The sequence below is a fragment of the Heloderma suspectum genome, chromosome 7 (genome assembly GCF_057233095.1).
Source record: "Heloderma suspectum isolate Gila_16-S chromosome 7, 16-S_ref, whole genome shotgun sequence".
NCBI lineage: Eukaryota > Metazoa > Chordata > Lepidosauria > Squamata > Helodermatidae > Heloderma > Heloderma suspectum.
In genome coordinates this window covers 104,488,634-104,509,200 of record NC_139464.1, presented here as the reverse complement: position 1 = coordinate 104,509,200, position 20,567 = coordinate 104,488,634, and the positions used below count along the sequence as shown (strand labels likewise).

The 20,567-nt window shown below is 40.8% G+C and overlaps 1 protein-coding gene across 1 annotated transcript in view; it reads left to right on the top strand.

Moving 5' to 3' along the window:
- The window catches only part of CDHR3 (cadherin related family member 3), a 106,618-nt gene that overhangs the window by 54,523 nt on the left and 31,528 nt on the right, over positions 1-20,567 (top strand). Inside the window, exons 7-9 of the mRNA XM_084811445.1 lie at positions 3,962-4,116; positions 5,827-6,016; positions 8,259-8,427. Coding sequence (XP_084667571.1) covers positions 3,962-4,116; positions 5,827-6,016; positions 8,259-8,427 — 514 coding nt within the window. The remainder of the gene's footprint in view (positions 1-3,961; positions 4,117-5,826; positions 6,017-8,258; positions 8,428-20,567) is intronic.

Here is a 20,567-nt window from a genome sequence, read left to right as displayed (position 1 = left end):
GGACCAGGGAGAGAGACGGTGGAACCGTCGGTAGCACACTGTGACGAGTTTGCACGGCACTTTGAGGATAAAGTCGCTCAGATTCGTCATGACTTGGACACCACCATTAATGCAGTTCCATTGGTAGAGGCGTTCAGAGCACCGTCTGGTCCAGTTTTATTGGATGAGTTTCAGTTACTGAGGCCTGAGGATGCGGACAAGGTGCTTGGCCAAGTCCGATCGACCACTTGTGTGCTTGACCCTTGCCCTTCATGGCTTATTAAATCAAACAAGGAAGGGTTGTCCGGCTGGGTCCAGGAGGTTGTAAATTCCTCCTTGAGAGAGGGAGTGGTGCTTGCCGCTTTAAAAGAGGCAGTAATTAGACCACTCCTGAAAAAGCCTAACCTGGACCCAGAGGATGTTAACAATTATAGGCCAGTGGCCAACATCCCCTTCCTGGGCAAAGTGCTTGAGCGGGTGGTTGTAGGACAGCTCCAGGCACTCTTGAATGAAACAGATTATCTAGATCCATTTCAATCGGGCTTCAGGCCTGGTTTTGGAATGGAAACTGCCTTGGTCGCCCTGTAGGATGACCTCTGCCAGGAGAGGGACAGGGGGAGTGCGACCCTGTTGATTCTCCTGGACCTCTCAGCGGCTTTCAATACCATCGACCATGGTATCCTTCTGGATAGGTTGTCTGGGTTAGGAGTTGGAGGCACTGCACTACAGTGGTTCCGCTCCTACTTGGATGGCCGATTCCAGAAGGTGGTGCTGGGGGATTATTGCTCTGTGCCATGGCAATTGTGCCATGGGGTTCCACAGGGCTCTATTTTATCCCCCATGCTATTTAACGTCTACATGAAACCGCTGGGGGAGGTTATCTGGAGGTGTGGGCTGAGGTGCCATCAATATGCAGATGACACCCAGCTCTACCTCTCTTTCTCATCAAAACCAGGTGAGGCAGTGGCTGTTCTGAATCAGTGCCTGGGCATGGTAATGGACTGGATGAGGCCTAATAAACTGAAACTCAATCCAGACAAGACGGAGGTACTGTTAGTGGGTGGTTCGTCTGCCCGGCTAGGTAATATTCAACCCGTTCTGGAGGGGGTTGCACTCCCCCTAAAGGATCAGGTTCGTAGTTTGGGGGTGCTCTTGGATCCAGAACTGTCACTTGAGGCACAGGTGAACTCAGTGGCATGGAGCACTTTTTATCAGCTTAGGCTGGTATACCAACTACACCCTTATCTGGACAGAGATAGCCTAGCTACAGTTATCCATGCTCTGATAATTTCTCGTCTGGATTACTGCAATGAGTTATATGTGGGGCTGCCTTTGAAAACGGTCCGGAAACTTCAGCTGGTCCAAAATAGGGCAGCAAGATTGTTAACAGGGACTGGCCTGCGAGCTCATATTATACCAGTACTTTTCCAGCTGCACTGGCTGCCAGTCCATTTCCGGGCCCGATTCAAAGTGCTGGTGTTAACATTCAAAGCCCTTAACAGCTTGGGGCCAGGTTACCTGAAGGATCGCCTCCTCCCATATGTGCCTGCCCGGACCTTAAGATCATCATTAGCGGCCCTTCTCCGTGAGCCCCTGCCAAAGGAAGTGAGGTGGGTGGCTACTAGGAGGAGGGCTTTTTCTGTTGTGGCACCCCAGCTCTGGAATGAGCTCCCTAGTGAGGTTCGCCTGGTGCCTACATTGTATTCCTTTCGGCGCCAGGTGAAGACCTTTTTATTTTCCCAGGCATTTTAGCATTTTAGCTTTCTAAATTTTTATCTTTGCTGTTTTAAATCTGTATTTTAAACTCCTGCACTGCTGCTAGGTTTTATTGTGGTTGTATTGTTATATTGTGGTTTTAATGTTCTATATTTTTAAATTGTTTTATTGTGTGTTGTTTGGTTTTAATTTTTGTGAACCACCCAGAGAGCTTCGGCTATTGGGCGGTATAGAAATGAAATGAATGAATGAATAAATAAATAAATAAATTTTATTCAACAAAAAATCTTGTTTCAGATTTATTGGACTCCACAACATCTTTTTAATAAGGGTTTGTCTAATTCGCATAACTATCGGAGATGTAATACACCTAATGCTTCTCTTCTTCATATGTTTTGGCGTGTGCAATAGTTGCCGTCTCTTGGGAAGAGGTCATAATATGGATAAACTTTGTACTGGAACACTCTTCAATATTGAATTATGTACATATCCTCCTAAACTATTTACCGGTTTCCTGGAAGTTAACATACAGTCAGACTCAGCACAAATGGATTTTCCAAGGCCTCTTGACAGCCAAAAGACTGATATTACAACATTGGAAGGATAAATGTTCACCTCCTGTAATGCAATGGATTGAGGACCTAACAATGTTATCAACATTTGAATGAGTGGTACATAGGCGCTACTTGCAAATGGATAATTATATGGATATTTGGTCTGCTTTTCTTGAAGCTTATGCATAATCCCTTGTTTTGTTTTCCAGAATGTTGTATTTAATGGAATATTGATATTTAGATGCATGTAATTTCTTGTCTTCCCCCCTTTTTTCTGCATGATTTTTAAAAATCACAATAAAAAAGATTAATAACAAAAAATACATCCCTAGTTGGACTACAACCCCCATCACTAGGGTAATGGGAGTTGTAGTACAACACATCTCAAAGCACCAGGTAGGAGAAGGCTGACCAGAGGCATGTTTGCCTGGGACATCCCTGAATTCCTAATTCATTATTTATTGCATTTGTATGTCACTATCCTAAGGAGCTCAGGATGATTTTCCCAATTTGCTCCTCCTCCCTACCATGTGGGGTAGGTGATTTGTCTGAGAATGAGGGGTATTCAGACAGCCCCCCCACACACACACACATACACATTCTTTGAATGCGTGAAGGTGAATGGGGTAGGGGAGAATCTCCCAGTGATTTAGGCGTGTTTTTTGTGATGTTCAAAGTTAATTTGGGGGAGCATCTCTCTCCCAATTCCTTATATACTATACATATATTGGCAATGATTGGCATAGAGGCAGCATGGCTGAGAGCGATTTATGCAAAACTAAGTACTGGGCTGGCCACAATGGTAGAACATATTGCAGGGGATGTGGGGTGGGGTAGCCAGCTGGAGTAGTCAAAGGCTACAAAGGTGCAAAACATCCAGTTCCTTATTCCCGTATGCATGTATTGGCAATGATTGGTGTGGAGGCAGCATGCTTAGCTTACACAAAACAAAGCTTTGGGCCAGCCCACTGTCCTATGGGACAGTCTCCTCATGGTGTGGGTATGCCATTTAGGGTGATACAAAGCTTTTTTGTTAAGGTGTAAAAAGCCCCAGTTCCTAAGTGCGGCCTGGGAAAAATGATGCTTTGGGCTGGAGAGAATGTTGGTGCTTCTCAAAGTAGACCGTCTCCCTGTCATAGAGGTGTATGATATGGAGTAGCCCAGGCTTCTTTTGGGGCGCAGAGGAATGCACATGTCAGTTCCTAAGTCAGGCTGCTCATGCAGCTCTGTGTTGAATAAGGTTCTGGGAACTAGGAATAAAGAACTGGGAAAGTAGCAATCAACTTCAGCCTCCTGGGACCTGTAAGATTTGATGTGGTGAATATGCTGATCTTAAGGCCTGTAACACTAAAGAGGATATGGAGAATAAGCCCTTAAAAGGGGACAGCGACAGCATGCACACCATAAATTATAGCAGGAGTGTATATTGTGCTGTGATGAAGGGAAGCTGCCACATGCATCTGTGATTTTTACTCACCTCTGGTAAGTGTGTAAACGTTGTGGCTAGACTGCATTGAACAGAGAAGCAGCAGAAGAACAGAAAGACAGAGAGTAGGAGAAAGGTAAAAAAATGTATTTTTAAAACCACTTAAAAGCAGGGGTACAAAGCAGGTCCTAGTACTCCTTCTAGCCCTGAATGCCAGTTTCATTTCAAATAACGTAAAAGAAAGCTGTTCAAACATACACGTTCGTGGCTTTATTTCCTTCTATAGGAAACAAAGAGTTTTCAGGATTCCAGAAGAAAGTATGCCCGGATATATTGTTACCAATCTAACAGCTAGTGATCCAGATGGTGAAGCCTTTGATAATAGCCTTCGTTTCAGCATCAATAATCCTGGAGGGATTCCTAATTTCTCCATAAATCCAGGTAAGGAATTCATCCTATTGAATTAATTCCTGAAGGGTGTTGAATGGCAAGACACACTGCAAGATAAACATCTTAACAGCGAGAGCAGTTCAACAACAGAACCAATTACCTAGGGAGGTGGTGATGGACTCTCCCTCACTGGAGGTCTTCAAGCAGAGGCAGGAGAGCTATCTGTTGGGTTGCTCTAGCGCTGCATTTTAGGCATCCAGCTGGGGGTTGGGCTAGATGCCCCACAAGACTCCCTTCTGCTCTATGATTTTGTTCTGCTTGCTACACCTTCTCTATAGTTTGGTTTCATTCAAGCCAACTTCAACCCAAGGGCTATGAAGCTGGCTTGTTTCAACAAACCATAGTTAAGATTAACCAACATTTAGGGATGGGGCAAGCTTTCCTGCCACCTGAGCCTGCATAGCACAGGCACGCCTCCCCCCCAGCTGCATCCTGTGCCCCCCCATCTCCCACCTACCTTCTAATTGCCACCACTGTTGTTGCTGCTGATACGGCTCTGCAGGGTGACAGGCAAGCCCAGATGCCCAGCTCTGATGAAGGATCGCTCAGACCAAGGCATCCGGGCCTGGCCGAGCCATGCCAGCTGTTTTTCACAGCTGACGCAGCTCTTCAGAGAGACTACCTGCCCACCTGCCCTCTGGATCGCCCTGAGAAGATCCTCAGGGTGAGGCAGGGGGCCACTCCAGAGAGCTCCACTGGTTGCTTCTCCCACTGTGGCACTTTCAGCAGTGGGAAAGTGGGGCCCTTGGGGCTCTTTGGAGCCCCTACTGTTGTGCTGCCAGACTGGGCAGCAGCTCCAGACAGCCCGTCTGGAGAGCCCCCATACCGAACAGTACGTTTTAGGTGGAGAGTGCAGTGTCTGTATTATGAATACTGGCCAGCAAGGCCAGCCATCTCTTTTGTTAAGCAGATAGCATATTCATGGATGTTCAGGGAACATCTCCTTAATAGGAGGCGATTATTAGAAGCTGATTCCCCTGAAGATGGTTTGGGAAATCTCCCTGGAAAGTTCTGAATGGAGGAAGTCATCCATTTGGGGAAGGCAACACCCTCCAGCTACAGAGAAAGGGTGTGTGTGTGCATGGGTGTGTGTTCATGTGTGGCAATGATAGAAGCAGTTTGAGACATGGACAGAAACAGATGACTGCATCCAGCAGAGGCATGCTTCAAATAGACCCATTGAAATCAATGGGGCTTAGGTTAGTCATGGCTAACTTGTACATTAATTTCAATATGTCTACTTTAAGCATGACTAAGTCTGGATCCAACCCAGAGAGAATGAGTTGTAAGCTCTAAAGGCATCTTGTGGTTCAGGTTCCTCTCTCTGGAGATATGATATGGGACAATGGATCTGTTTCCTGCTGGGAACATTATGCTGTTTGTCTCCATCTATGTTCTACTTCTATATTTATAAATAGATCAAACATTATAATATATTATACAAATGCCTTAAGTCTCCAGTGATCAATGGAAGCCAAATCCGGTAGTGCTGCCCCTGGAACATCTTACAGCTCAGGGAAAAGGGAATCACATGACAGCATATTAAATTGCTAAGAGTATAGGAGGTGTTGACATTTGGAGACAAAGGTATGTAGGATGTGGAACACAACCTAATTAACTTTCAGGATAACATTTTGAAGTTAGCTACAGAAGAAACTTGTGCATGTAACTGGAAATCCTTACCATGTATTTCTGTCTTAGTAACTGGTACAATTCTAGTGACTAGCAGGATAGATCGTGATGATGCTTCATTCAAACTACATCCCAACGTTACTTTGGAAATTCGTGTTGATGATAGCCCAAGTGGTACACAAAGTGATATAGCAGAAATTGTTATAACCATTGAAGACATTAATGACAACCCACCAGTATGTGATCTATATAATTACAGGTATTAATGTTTTTGCACATTCCTCAAACTTTTTGAAATGGTTATCATTTCATTTATTACATTTCTATACTGCCCAGTAGCCAAAGCTCTTTCAGTGGTTTACAAAGATTAAAACCCTAAAAGTATAATATAATAAAATAATACAAAACCAGTTGTATACAAAAATCTTACAATTTAAAACAATCAATGGTAAGGTTCCATTAAATACCTTATCATATGCTGTCAAATTCCTGGGAGTAGAAGGAAGTCTTAACCTGCTGTCAAAAAGATGACGGTGTTGGCAGGAGGCAGGCTTCACTGTGGAGAGCATTCCAAAATGGGGGGGGGGCACCACTGAGGGCCCTCTCCCTTGTTGCCATCCTCCAAGTCTCCCTCAGAGGAGGCAGTTGGAGGAGGGCCTCAGATGATGACTGTAGTATATGGGTGGGTTTCTATCAGGAGAGGCGCTCCATCAGGCATTGCGATCCCAAGCTGTGTAAGGCTTTATAGGTCAAAACCATCACCTTGAATTGGGCTTGGAAAAATACAAGCAGCCAGTGCAAGCAGGCCAGAATTGCTGCTATATTTTTACTGCCCTGACTTTCTTAGAATAGAGTTTGGAGTCTCAGGTTGTGAAATCATAATGATTTATTGGTATAGTTTTAAAAAATACCTGTCAAATCAAGAATCAGTCATTGATCATTACTATAGTACCAACTGACAACATTACCAATGTCTGAAGTCACTCAAAGAAGGCCACTCTTAAATATTAGTGTCAATATTAAAGGAAAGTGACAAAATCAAATCCTTGTAGGAACATTAGTGGGGCAGTTAAGAAAAAGAAGCTGCTTGTCTAAATCACTTGTTAGGAATGTCAAAAAGTCAAACTTTTCCAGTAAATTGTGCCCTCTTCCTTCCTGGTTCCTGAGTGCCCTGTCCCTTAGCTCCCCTGCCTCTTCAGTTTCCAAGCCCTCAGTATCCCTCCTTTCTAATGCCCACAGCTCACCTCTGGTTTCAGGGGCCCATTTTAGATTTCTTATAATCAGACTGACTTTCTGCTTTCCTCACAGAAGCTACACTGTCAAAGCTTTATGGCAAGGCTCCACCATGACAGACTATTTGTAAACGTTCTATGACATCACAGCAGCTTAAACAAAAGGCAGTGTGACGTCACAGACAACAAGTGACAGCCAAAATTTATCCTATTATATGTGTAAAATTATTTTGGCCACAAGCAGGGCGATGCAGAGTGAGGCGACTATGTCAGAAAACAGATATTGGGGAGCAGCAATGAAAGCCGTCTCTCACTGTCCCTCCTTAGGCCCCAGCTTCTCCTCTTTGTTAGAGTTAAAGGAGCAAACTTTGTAAATACAGCTGACCTGCACCCCCTAAACTACCCTGCTGCCTCAGTTATGATGTCTCATTGCCAGTGTTGAAGTAAGATACAACTGCCAGTCCAGTTGGCTTCTGTACATGGAATGGGGAAGGAGCACCATTTTGTCCTTCACCTCAGGCAGCAGCCCTAGCTACAAGCCAAAGAACTCCACTAGTCACACACACGATAACCAGTGAAGGTATAATTCCCACCCTTAATATCTGTGCCTTTACGCCATGCCACATGCTTCTTTCTTGGAGCTGCAGCTAAAGCAGTTTGCAATTTAATTGGGGGAGGGGTGTTGTTTAAACAGTTGCACCCCTTGCTTGTTTTTGTCCATTATTTCAGTACTCAGCAGCAAGGCTACCTTCCCCTCTCCATCCACCTAAATAAATTGTGCTTAGGGGAAAATCCATGTTATTTGAATCAACTGGAAAGGCTTTTTGGGACACTTTCTGAGCAGCCCATTGTTGCATGCGCCATAACTACAATAGCAATACCCATTCAGGAGATTCCCTTGTTTGGTATTTTACTGAAGAGCTGGAACTGTGGGAAAGAAAGAACTACCATTTTGAGGTATTTGACAAGATTGTGCACACATTTTCTTGTTTAAATGTTGCTACTAGGAATGGTCCTATGATGTCCCCACAATTTCTGTGGCAGACTACTCCAGGACTTGGTTGTTCACCAATGCCATGTATCTCGTTGGGATCAAATGTGCTTAATCAGTGTCTCACTCCTGTTCCTACATGATCATGACTTAGAGAGAAATACCTTGCTAACAAAGCACATGTGAAGTGTTTTAATCATTTAGGAAAGGTCCTATGTAATTTAAAGTACTAGAACGCCTGGAACAGCCTTTATGGGTATTTCCCCCCTTTTTAACAGAATGAAGATTCCTGAAACAGAGCTTAATGGATCAGTCATTATTAATTTGAGAAATATGTGTTTGGACATTGATGCTGAGCCTCCAAACAACCAATTTAACTTCACTGGACTGTCTGGAGTTGGAAGTAATAAATTCCGTCAGGACTCACCTGGCTCAGGAAGAATCGAGGTCAGCTAATTTATTCCCATAGAACATGAGGAAGGAAGCAACTTTTCAGATATAATAAAGCATTTCTTTTCGTTTATGTCCAGTCAGAAAAATATTTCATACCACAATAGTGTTAAAGCTGGCATAACTGTTAGCTAAGGGCAGACAAGATATCAGCCCCAGTTAGAAGAAATTTAATAATTAATGTTAAGCTTAGTGCAACTAAAATTCTCTAGACCAGGTCTATAAGTTTAGAGAAATGTTATTATCAAGAAGAAAAATCAAGTAATTAATTCAATTAGCATTTTAGATGTCTGCACTTTTGTAACATTTCTCAATATTTTGATGTTTATTGGTTGTTATGTCTACTATTTTTTTCCAGTTTCCCCTCATATATATTCCTTCCTCACAGAGAGTCAGCTGCTTTTTCCATAATTCAATAGATGCGTTCCACAGGTGGATCTTCCCCATTCAAGCTCCATCACATTGCACAACCATTTAAAAAAGATTCTGCTTCCTCAAAGAGTGTCAGCTGCTTTTTTCGTAATTCAATTTACAAATGCCCCAAAACATGGCACTGACACTGAGCATATACACAATTCATTGTTGGCAAGGAGAGCTGTGTTTGTTTGTTTATGTATTTAATATGAGTATACATTTTAAATATAATACATGCATTAAATGTATTGATCATAACCAGCCCTATCAGGTTTTTTTACTCCCATTATTATTATTATTATTATTATTATCATCATCATCATCATCATCATCATTATTAATTTTAAAAAAGAAAAACACAACACCAATACACATACACTAAAATATCTCTTAAGATTGTAAGATATCTATCTTTGGCTCCTCTTACACAACAAATGCTTATTATTATTATTCTCTAGTTCTTGTCTTCGTTGTATGTCATACACTGAGTTCACAGACATTATCTCCTTTCTCCTAATTTTAACAACAACAGAAAAAAAGAGAATCAAGCATCTCAAAGTTCAAAATCCACATACATAGATATCATTTTCCTCTATTTCTTGTACAAATTCTATAAAAGGTTTCCAATCTAACATAAATTTAGTTGTTGACCCTTTTTAAATTATAATAGTAAGTTTTGCCATCTCTGCCAGCTCCATCATTTTCATGATCCACTCGCTCACAGTTGGTATTGTTTCATTCTTCCACTTTTGTGCATACAATAACCTTGCAGCCGTTGTCATATAGAGGAAGAAGGTTTCCTCCCTTCTCTTTTACGTGTTTATCTGTTAGTCCCAATAAAAAAGTTTCTGGCTTTAGTTCTATAGTAGTCTTTAATATTCTTTGAGCTAAAGACTGTATTCGTTTCCAAAATGTTTTAGCTTTTTTACAAGTCCACCATAAATGCTAAAACGTTCCCTCTTGGTCTTCACATTTCCAACATTTTCCAGAAACACCTTTATACATTTTAGACAATTTAAACGGTGGCATATACCATCTATACATCATCTTATAAAAATTCTCTTTAAGACTTGTACATAAAGTAAATTTTAAATCTTTTCCCCACATATTTTCCCACTCTTCCGTTGATATATTATGACCAACATTTTGTGCCCATTTTATCATACAGTCTTTTACTTGTTCATCCTCTTGTCTCGTACCTTAACAGTAATTTATACAGTTTAGCAATAACATTGCTACTGTGTTCATGATTTGTACACAGTGCTGTTTCAAACTCAGATTCTGTTTGTTCAAACCCACCATTTTTCTCATCTATTTTAAACCTTTCTTTAAGTTGCAAATATGAAAATCACTGACATACATGACCTTCTTCCAATAAGCTTTCCCTTGATTTTAATTTATATTCCCCTTGTGACAGTTCCAGTAAATCATTATATCTTATCAATTTATGCGTACTATCAAATTCTCTTCTGTGCATTGCTTCTTGTGAAGATATCCAACGTGGTATTTTTTGATAGAACCTTAATTTATATTTATTTCAAATTCTTAATGCAGCCCTTCTTATATAGTGATTATTAAAATCTACATTCACTTTTGTTTTATCGTACCACAAATAACCATGCCATCCATATCTCAATTCATGTCCTTCCAGTTCTAAAAGTCTTCTATTTTGCAACATCACCCATTCCTTCATCCACATCAAGCAGCAGGTAGAAAAATAGGTTTTAAAATCTGGTAATCCCAAGCCACCTCTTTCCTTTGCATCTTGTAAAATTTTTATTTTAACTCTTGGGGTTTTTGCTTGCCATATTAACTTCATTATATCTCTCTGCCACTGCTTAAAAGGTAAATCCGATGTAATAATGGGTATCATTTGAAACAAAAATAACATTCTAGGTAATACATTCATTTTGATCATTGCAATTCTTCCCAAAAGTGATAGTTGTAATTTTTCCCATTTTAATAGGTCTTGTTTAATTTCATTCCACACTTTAACATAGTTATTTTGAAAAAATATACAATTCATATTTGTGAAAAGGACTCCCAAATATTTTACTTTCTTTTCAATTTGGAAGCCAGTCTTATCCATCAACTTTTTTTTTCTTGAACATTCATATTCTTTGTTAAAATTTTTAGTTTTCTGTTTATTAACTTTGAACCCTGCCACTGCTCCAAATTCTTTTAGTTTTTTCATTAAAATTTCAATTCTCTTTAAAGGTTCTTCCAACATAAACACCAAGTCATCTGCAAAAGCCCTCAGCTTATATTTCTCCTTTTTAACCTTTATTCCTGTAATTTGATCATCTTGTCTTATATCTCTGTTCAATAATTCTACAACCAATATAAACAATAGTGGTGACAATGGGCAGCCTTGTCTTGTTCCTCTTTGAATCTCACAAGGTTTAGTCAGATCCCCATTTATAATTATTTGAGCCTTTTGATCGGTATATACCGATTTCACCAATTTTATAAAGTTTTCTCCAAAGTCCAGTTCTTCTAAAGTCTTAATTAAAAATTTCCAATTGAGATTATCAAATGCTTTCTCTGCATCTAAAAAGATCAAAGCTGCTTGTTTTTCTGGATGTTTTTCCAAATATTCCACCACATTCAAGACCGTTCTTACATTATCTCTCATCTGTCTCCTTGGTAAGAAACCACTTTAGTCCTCATATACAAACGCCTGACTCCTGCAATATTTTCTTGAGCCTTTCTGCCAAAATTGTTGCAAATATCTTATAATCATTGTTTAATAATGAGATTGGTCTGTAGTTTTTTGTCGAGGTTAAATCCTGTCCTTCTCTAGGTATTAATGTTATATATGCTGTTTTCCATGTTTCTGATATCTCCCCCTTTTCTAAAATATTGTTCATCATATTTTTCAATGGTTGTAAAATTTCTTCTTCACACTTCTTATAATATAATCCTGATATTCCACCTGGTCCCGAAGTTTTTCCCAATTTAATTTTTTTTATTGCTTCCACCATTTCATTTACTGTTATTGGGCCATTCATCATTTGTTTTTGTTCCTTAGTAATTTTTGGTAAATTTTGTTTATGAATATATTTATCCATTAATTCTGGGGAGATATCCTGTCCTTTATACAAATTTGAATAATATTGATAAAAGGCATTCTGAATTGCCACATTATCAGTTAATTCTAATCCACTTTCCCTTATTTTCACAATTCTTTTCTTTTCTTTTTCCTTTCTGAGTTTATAGGCCAGCCATCTTCCTGGTTTATTAACAAATTCAAAATTTCTTTGTTTTACAACATTTTGGGGGTTTTTTTTGGCATATCCTGGACTGTTGACAATTGTTGGCGTAATTTAATCTGTCATAGGACACTTGCCTTTCCTGGTTTTTTCTTCAGGAATTCTTCTTTCTCCTTTATCTGTTTTAGAGTATTTTGTACCTTCCCTTCTCTTTTCTTTTTCAGTTGTGTGTTTTGTTGTATAAAATAACCTCTCATATATAGGCCTTACTTGCATCCCATACTGTTTTGATATTTGTTCCCTTGTCCAGATTCAATTCAAAAAAAATCTCAATTTCTTTTTAGTGTCATCCACAATACTTTTATTTTGAAATATCATTTCATTCAATCTCCATCTAAAAGTAGTGCTTCTTTTCACAAATGACATAGATATAGGGTTATGGTCCAAAAATGATCTTGGTAGGACTTGTATTTTGCCAATCTTTGTAGCAAGCTCTTTGGTTGTCAAAATTATATCAATCCTTGAAAAAGATTTATGTCTTTCTGAAAAATATGTATATTCTTTTGAGTTTCCATTTTTATCTCTCCATACATCTACTAAAGCCAAATTGTCCATCAGTTCAAAGAAACGTTTAGGTAATTTCCCTTGATTATGCTTTATTTTTTTCTCTGATGTTCTATCCATTTGAGGTGCAATCACCCCATTCCAATCTCCCATTAAACACAAACTGTCAAAAGTTAGATCCACGAGTTTGGATAAGAGATCCTCATAAAATTCCGCTTTGTGGTCATTAGATGCATAAACCCCTAAAATCGTTGATACACCATTCAGTGTAATTTTAACTCCCACAAAACGACCTTGTTCATCTGTCAATACCAGTTCCAGTCCCAAATGTGGCTTAATATATAAAACTACTCCATTTTTCTTTTTTCGGCTTGCAGTTATAAACTCTTCACCTAGTTTTTTATTAATTAAATATTTGGTATCTTCTTTCTTGTGGGGCCGTGGTGGCTTAGTGGTTAAGATGCTGAACTGCAGACTGGAAGGTTGGCAGGTCAGCAGTTCGAGACCCGAGTGCTGCGTGACGGAGTGAGCTCCCATCTTCAGTCCCAGCTCCTGCCAACCTAGCAGTTGCAAGTAGATAAATAAGTACCGCCTCGGCGGGAAAGGTAACAGCGTTCCGTGCACCTCGGTGTTCAGTCATGCTGGCCACATGACCACGGAAGCGTCTTCGGACAGCGCTGGCTCTTCGGCTTAGAAACGGGGATGAGCACCGCACCCTAGAGTCGGACACGACTGGTTGGGGACACCTTTACCTTTTTATCTTCTTTCTTAATATGGGTTTCTTGTAAGCATATTGTATCTTGTTTCAATTTTTGTAAATAGTAAAATATTTTCTTTCTCTTTTGAGGAGCATTTGCCCCATTAATGTTCCAAGTTAAAAATTTATAATCCATTTTTTTAGAAAATATAAGGTTAAGGTACTTTCTTAATTTCCACCTGTTGCAACCTGAGTGCTGTCCTCTTCTTGTACATCAGGTTGTAGTCCAATCTTTTCCATAAGTTCAAAGGAACTCTCTTGCTTTTTGAACTGAGTTCAACTTAAATCTCTGTTCTCTGTAAGAGAAGACCACACCTTCTGGGAATTCCCATCTAAACATGATCTTTTTCTGTTTCAGGATTGTTATTAAAAATGTATAATCTCCTTTTCAGAAATCTTCCAGGAATTTCTTTCATGACGATAATCTCTTTGCCCACCATCTTCAATTTAGTTTTATAGTGTTTCTGGAGAACTGAATCCCTTCTAGTTTTCTTTACAAAATGGACAATAATATCTCTGGGTAGACCTTTTGTTTTTGCGTATGTCGAATTCAGTCAATCTGTTTCCATTTCCATGGTTTTCTCTTCTTTACTCAAAAAGGCTGCTATAGTCTTTACCAATTCCGTTCTGAGGTCAGGTTCTGCACTGCCATAACTTTCCACGACCCCTCTAAAACGTAATGAGCGTTCCTTGTCTTTAAGCTCAAGCCAAGCTAAGGCATCCTGCTCACGTTCTAACTCCGTAGTTACAATTTCTGCATTATTTTCCAGTACTTCCATTCTGTTTGTCATTATTTTAAATTCTTCTGTTCTTTGATTATGCATCATCTAATTTCTTAAATTCTTGTCTCAATTCTTCCTTCGTGTCTAATCTCCTCCTTTACTTCCAATACTTGCTTTGTTCTATATGTTGTTCAAAAGTGCCCATCCTTTGTTCTATGTGTAGTTCAAAAGCCTCCATCTTTTTCATAGAATCATAGAATAGTAGAGTTGGAAGGAGCCTACAAGGCCATCGAATCCAAACCCCTGCTCAGTGCAGGAATCCAAGTCAGAGCATTCCTGACAGATGGCTGTCCAGCCTCGTCTTGAACGCCTCCAGTGTGGGACAGCCCACTACCTCCCTAGGTAATTGGTTCCATTGTCGTATTGCTCTAACAGTCAGGAAGTTTTTCCTGATGTTCAGCCAGAATCTGGCTTCCTGTAACTTCAGCCCAATATGCCGTGCCTTGCACTCTGGGATGATTGAGAAGAGATCCTGGCCTTCCTCTCTGTGACAACCTTTCAGGTACTTGAAGAGCGCTCTCATATTTCCCCTCAGTCTTCTCTTCTCAAGGCTAAACATGCCCAGTTGTTTCAGTCTCTCCTCAAAGGGCTTTGTTTCCAGTCCCCTGATCATCTTTGTTGCCCTTCTCTGAACCCTGTCCAGCTTGTCTGCATCCTTCTTAAAGTGCAGTGCCCAGAACTGGACACAGTACTCTTTGTTGTTCAGTCGTGTCCAACTCTTCGTGACCCCATGGACCATAGCACACCAGGCCTTCCTGTCCTCCGCTCTCTCCCGGAGTGTGCTCAAGTCCATATTCATTGCATCGGTGATGCTATCTAGCCATCTCATCCTCTGCCATCCCCTTCTCCTTTTGCCTTCAATCTTTCCCAGCGTCAGGGTCTTTTCCAGTGACTTTTCTCTTCGCATTAAGTGGCCAAAACATTTGAGCTTCAGCTTCAGTATCTGTCCTTCCAATTGATTTCCTTTAGGATTGACTGATTTGACCTCCTTGCAGTCCAGGGGACTCGTAAGAGTCTTCTCCAGCACCACAGTTCGAAAGCATCAATTCTTTGGCACTCAGCCTTCCTTATAGTCCAGCTCTCACAGCCATATGTTACTACAGGGAAAACCATAGCTTTGATTATACGAACCTTTGTCGGCAAGGTGATGTCTCTGCTTCTTACTATGCTGTCTAGGTTTGCCATAGCTTTCCTCCCAAGGAGCAAGCGTCTTTTAATTTCATGGCTACAGTCACCGTCTGCAGTGATCTTGGAGCCCAAGAAAATAAAATCTGTCACTGCTTCCATTTCTTCCCCTTCTATATGCCAGGAAGTGATGGGGCCAGATGCCATGATCTTAGTTTTTTTAATGTTGAGTTTCAAACCAGCTTTTGCACTCTCCTCTTTCACCCTCAACAAGAGGCTCTTTAGATCCTCTTTGCTTTCTGCCATTAGGGTGGTATCATCTGCGTATCTGAGGTTGTTGATAATTCTCCTGGCAATCTTAATTCCAACCTGTGATTCATCCAACCCGGCGTTTCTCATGATGTACTCTGCATATAAATTAAATAAGCAGGGCGACAATATACAGCCTTGTTGTACTCCTTTCCCAATTTTGAACCAATCGGTTGTTCCATGTCTGGTTCTTACTGTTGCTTCTTGACCCTCGTACAGGTTTCTCAGGAGACAGATAAGGTGGTCTGGTACTCCCATCTCTTTCAGAATTTGCCAGAGTTCGTTGTGATTCACACAATCAAAGGCTTTAGCGTAGTCAATGAAGCAGAAATAGACTTTTTCTGGAATTCTCTTGCTTTCTCCATGATCCAGCGAATGTTGGTGATTTGTTCTCTAGTTCCTCTGCCTCTTCAAAACCCTGCTTGTACTTCCGGTAGCTCTCGGTTCACATACTGCTGAAGCCTAGCTTGTAGGATTTTGGCATGTGAAATAAGCGCAATTGTACGGTAGTTTGAACACTCTCTGGCGTTGCCTTTCTTTGGAATTGGAATGTAAACTGACCTTTTCCAGTCTTGTGGCCATTGTTGAGTGTTCCAAATTTGTTGGCATATTGAGTGCAGCACTTTAACAGCATCATCTTTTAGGATTTTAAATAGCTCAGCTGGAGTACTGTCATCTCTGCTAGCTTTGTTGTTAGTAATGCTTCCTAAGGCCCACTTGACTTCACTCTCTAGGATATCCAGCTCAAGTTCAGTGACCGCACTATCATGGCTATCAAGGACATTAAGATCTTTCCTGTATAGTTCTTCTGTGTATTCTTTCCACCTCTTCTTAATCTCATCTGCTTCTGTTAGGTCCCCACCTTCTTTGTCCTTTATCATGCCCGTCTTTGCACAAAACGTTCCCTTGAGATCTCCGATTTTCTTGAAGAGATCTCTAGTCTTTCCCATTCTATTGTTTTCCTTGATTTCTTTGCATTGTTCATTTAAGAAGGCCTTCTTGTCTCTCCTTGCTATTCTCTGGAACTCTGCATTCAGTTGGATATATCTTCCCCTTTCTCCCTTGCTTTTCGCTTCCCTTCTTTCCTCAGCTACTTGTAAAGCCTCATCAGACAGCCACTTTGCTTTCTTGCATTTCTTTTTCTTTGGGATGGATTGAGTTGCTGCCTCCTGAACAATGTTATGGACCTCCGTCCATAGTTCCTCAGGCACTCTGTCTATCAAGTCTAATCCCTGAAATCTATTCCTCACCTCCACTGTATATTCATCAGGGATATGATTTAGGTCATACCTGAATGGTTTAGTGGTTTTCCCTACGTTCTTCAATTTAAGCCGAAATTTTGCAATAAGAAGCTCATGATCTGAGCCACAGTCAGCTCCAGGTCTTGTTTTTACTGACTGTATATAGCTTCTCCATCTTTGGCTGCAAAGTACATAAACAATCTGATTCCGATATTGACTATCTGGTGATGTCCATGTGTAGAGTCGCCTCTTGTGCTGTTGGAAATGAGTATTTGCTATGATCAGCGTGTTCTCTTGGCAAAACTCTATTAGCCTTTGTCCTGCTTCATTTTGTACACCAAGGCCATGCTTGCCTGTTATCCCAGTTATTTCTTGACTTCCTACTTTAGCATTCCAATCCCCTATGATGAAGAGGACATCTTTTTTTGGTGTTAGTTCTAGAAGGTGTTGTAGGTCTTCATAGAACCGATCTACCTCTGCTTCTTCGGCCTCAGTGGTTGGGGCATAGACTTGAATTACTGTGATGTTGAATGGTTTGCCTTGGATTCGTACTGAGATCACTCTATCGTTTTTGAGATTGTACCCCAGTACTGCTTTTCCCACGCTTTTGTTGAATATGAGTGCTACCCCATTTCTTCTAAGGGATTCTTGCCCACAGTAGTAGATATAATGGTCACCTGAATTAAATTCGCCCATGCTTGTCCATTTTAGTTCGCTGATGCCCAAGATGTCGATGTTCAATCTTGCCATCTCATATTTGACCACCTCCAGCTTACCTTGATTCATTGGTCTTACATTCCAGGTTCCTAAACAATATTGTTCTTTACAGTATCGGACTTTCTTTTCACCACCAGACACATCCACAGCTGAGTGTCCTTTCGGCTTTGGCCCAGCCGCTTCACTCTTTCTGGCGCTACTTGGAAATTCCCTCTGCTCTTCCCCAGTAATATATTGGACACCTTCCAACCTGAGGGGCTCATCTTCTGGCGTCATATCTTTTAGCCTTGTGATACGTTCCATGGGATTTTCTTGGCAAGAATACTGGAATGGGTTGCCATTTCCTTCTCCAGTGGACCACATTTTGTCAGAACTCTCCACCCTGACCTGTCTGTCTTGGGTGGCCCTGCATGGCATAGCTTATGGCTTCACAGAGTTACGCAAGCCCCTTTGCCACAACAAGGCAGTGATCCATGAAGGAGACACAGTACTCTTGATGAGGCCTAACCAGTGTTGAGTAAGGGGAACTAGGTTGTCCCGGGATTTGGAAGCTATGCTTCTATTAATGCAGCCCAAAAGAGCATTTGCCTTTTTTGCAGACACATCACATTGTTGGCTCATATTCAGCTTGTCATCTACCACAATTCCAAGATCCTTCTCGCTTGTCGTGTGGTTGAGACATGTATCCCCCATCTTGTAACTGTGCATTTGGTTTCTTTTTCCAAGGTGCAGAACTTCGCATTTATCCCTACTAAATGTCATTCTGTTGTTTTCTGCCCAGCGCTCCAGTCTATCAAGATCGCTTTGAATTTTGTTTCTGTCTTCCAAAGTATTAGCTATCCCGCCCAATTTTGTGTCATCTGCAAATTTGATCAGCATTCCCTGCACCTCCTCCTCCGAGTCATTAATAAAAATGTTGAAGAGCACTGGGCCCAGGACTGAGCCCTGTGGTACCCCACTCGTTATCTCTCCCCAGTTTGAGAAGGTCATTTTGATAAGCACTCTTTGAGTCCGATTCTGTAGCCAACTGTGGATTCACCGGATCGTTGTTTCATCTAGCCCACTTTGAGTTAGTTTGCTCATCAGGATATCATGGGGCACTTTGTCAAAAGCTTTGCTGAAGTCGACGTATATTATGTGTACAGCATTCCCACAGTTCACAAAGGAGGTTACTCGATCAAAAAATGAGATCAGATTTGTCTGGCAGGATTTGTTCTTGACAAATCCATGTTGGCTTCGAGTAATCACTGCATTGTTTTCAGCGTGCTTACAGATGGATTGCTTTCTCATCTGTTCCAGAATTCTCCCAGGGATTGATGTCAGACTGACTGGTCTGTAGTTCCCAGGTTCCTCCTTTTTACCCTTTTCGAAGATAGGGACAACATTAGCCCTCCTCCAGTCATCTGGCACTTCCCCTGTCCTCCATGATTTCTCAAAGAGAATAGACAGCGGTTCTGAGAGTTCTTCTGCCAGTTCCTTTATTACTCTAGGATGCAGTTCATCTGGCCCTGGAGATTTGAACTCATTCAAAGTAATTAGGTGTTCCTTGACCATATGCCTATTGATCTCAAGCTGCAGTCCTGCCCCTTCAGCCTGTACTTTGCCTTTGCCAGGGGGGTCATAGACCCTCTTTTGGGAGAAGACTGAGCCAAAGTAGGAATTGAGCACCTCTGCCTTTTCTTTGTCATCTGTTACATTTTGCCATCCTTATTTAATAGCTGAACAACCATTTCTTTCCTCTGCCTTTTACTGTGCACGTAGCTGAAGAAAGCCTTATTGTTGTTTTCAGCCTCCCTCGCTAACCTCAGCTCGTTCTCAGCTTTAGCCTTTCTGACGCCATCCCTGCAATTCTGTGCTACCTGCCTGTACTATTCCTTTGTTGCTTGGCCTTCTTTCCACTTCCTATGTGTGTCCTTTTTTGTTTTCAGGTCATCTCTAAGCTTTTTGTGAAGCTACATTGGCTTCTTATATCATTTTTGCTTATAGCATCTATAATATTCTGTGTTTGTTCATCCAAGGCCATCTTTTGTATATCTTGCTTCTGCTCAGGTACCTCTTCCTTGCTTATAGATGTTGCTTTCACCGATAATTTCGTAGCTGCCGTTAGAGTCTCTTTTAGAGAGCCTTTCCTGGATTTCATATTTCTACTTGATTGTTCTGTAGGCATTTCCCAGGTATTTGCTCTACTACGCATTATTCTGATATCCTTTACTGGTTTATCCAAATTCATAGCACTCATTCAATTATCTTCTTCATTATTTCCTTTATAAATTAGTCAGTCTGGATATCCAGTAAGTTGTTGATCCTCCAACGCCAAAAGTGATCTCTCTCAGTATCGAAAGGAGAAAAGGAGATAACAAAAAAAAACACGCACATGAAAAGAAGAAAGATTTTTCATAAGCTGCTGGTCTTTTAGCATCCCACAGGTGTCAGCAATACTCCTTCTTTATTCAGTTGTTATTGTTCCAGCCTATTCGAGGCTTTCTGCCAAGCCATTTATTTTGGCTTCATTTTCTCAAGGTCATGCAGAAGATAAAAGGAACTCTGCAAAAACATAGCTTTCAGCCATATAAATTCAAACATTAAAACCTTAAAACAATGATTTAAAGAAATAGAAAGTTAATTAGATTGTAATACTTATTCAAAATGCAAACAGTCTTAGTATTCTTTCTTTTTTCTTCTTTTGAAAGAAACTCTTGAGTTAAATTCACTTTGTAAAAGTTTGCAACTCCTTGCTTTTAATTCAGGTTAGATTTATTTAACTGCCATACTTTCACTTTTTGCTGTGCAAGTGGTGCTTGCTGGTAGTTTAAGTCTCCAAATACTATCTAAGATTGGAGCACCCCCTCCTTATATTCTCTTAATTAATTGTTTCAAAACAGTGTTTCAGTAGGTGTTTATCTCCGGCGACTGACCTTAGTTTTGAGCCCCTTTGCATCCTCCACGAAGGCAGCTGTTCTTCTAAGATTTCATCTGGATGGTACTGCAGGCTTCCAGGGGGGAAAAAAGTTTCTCA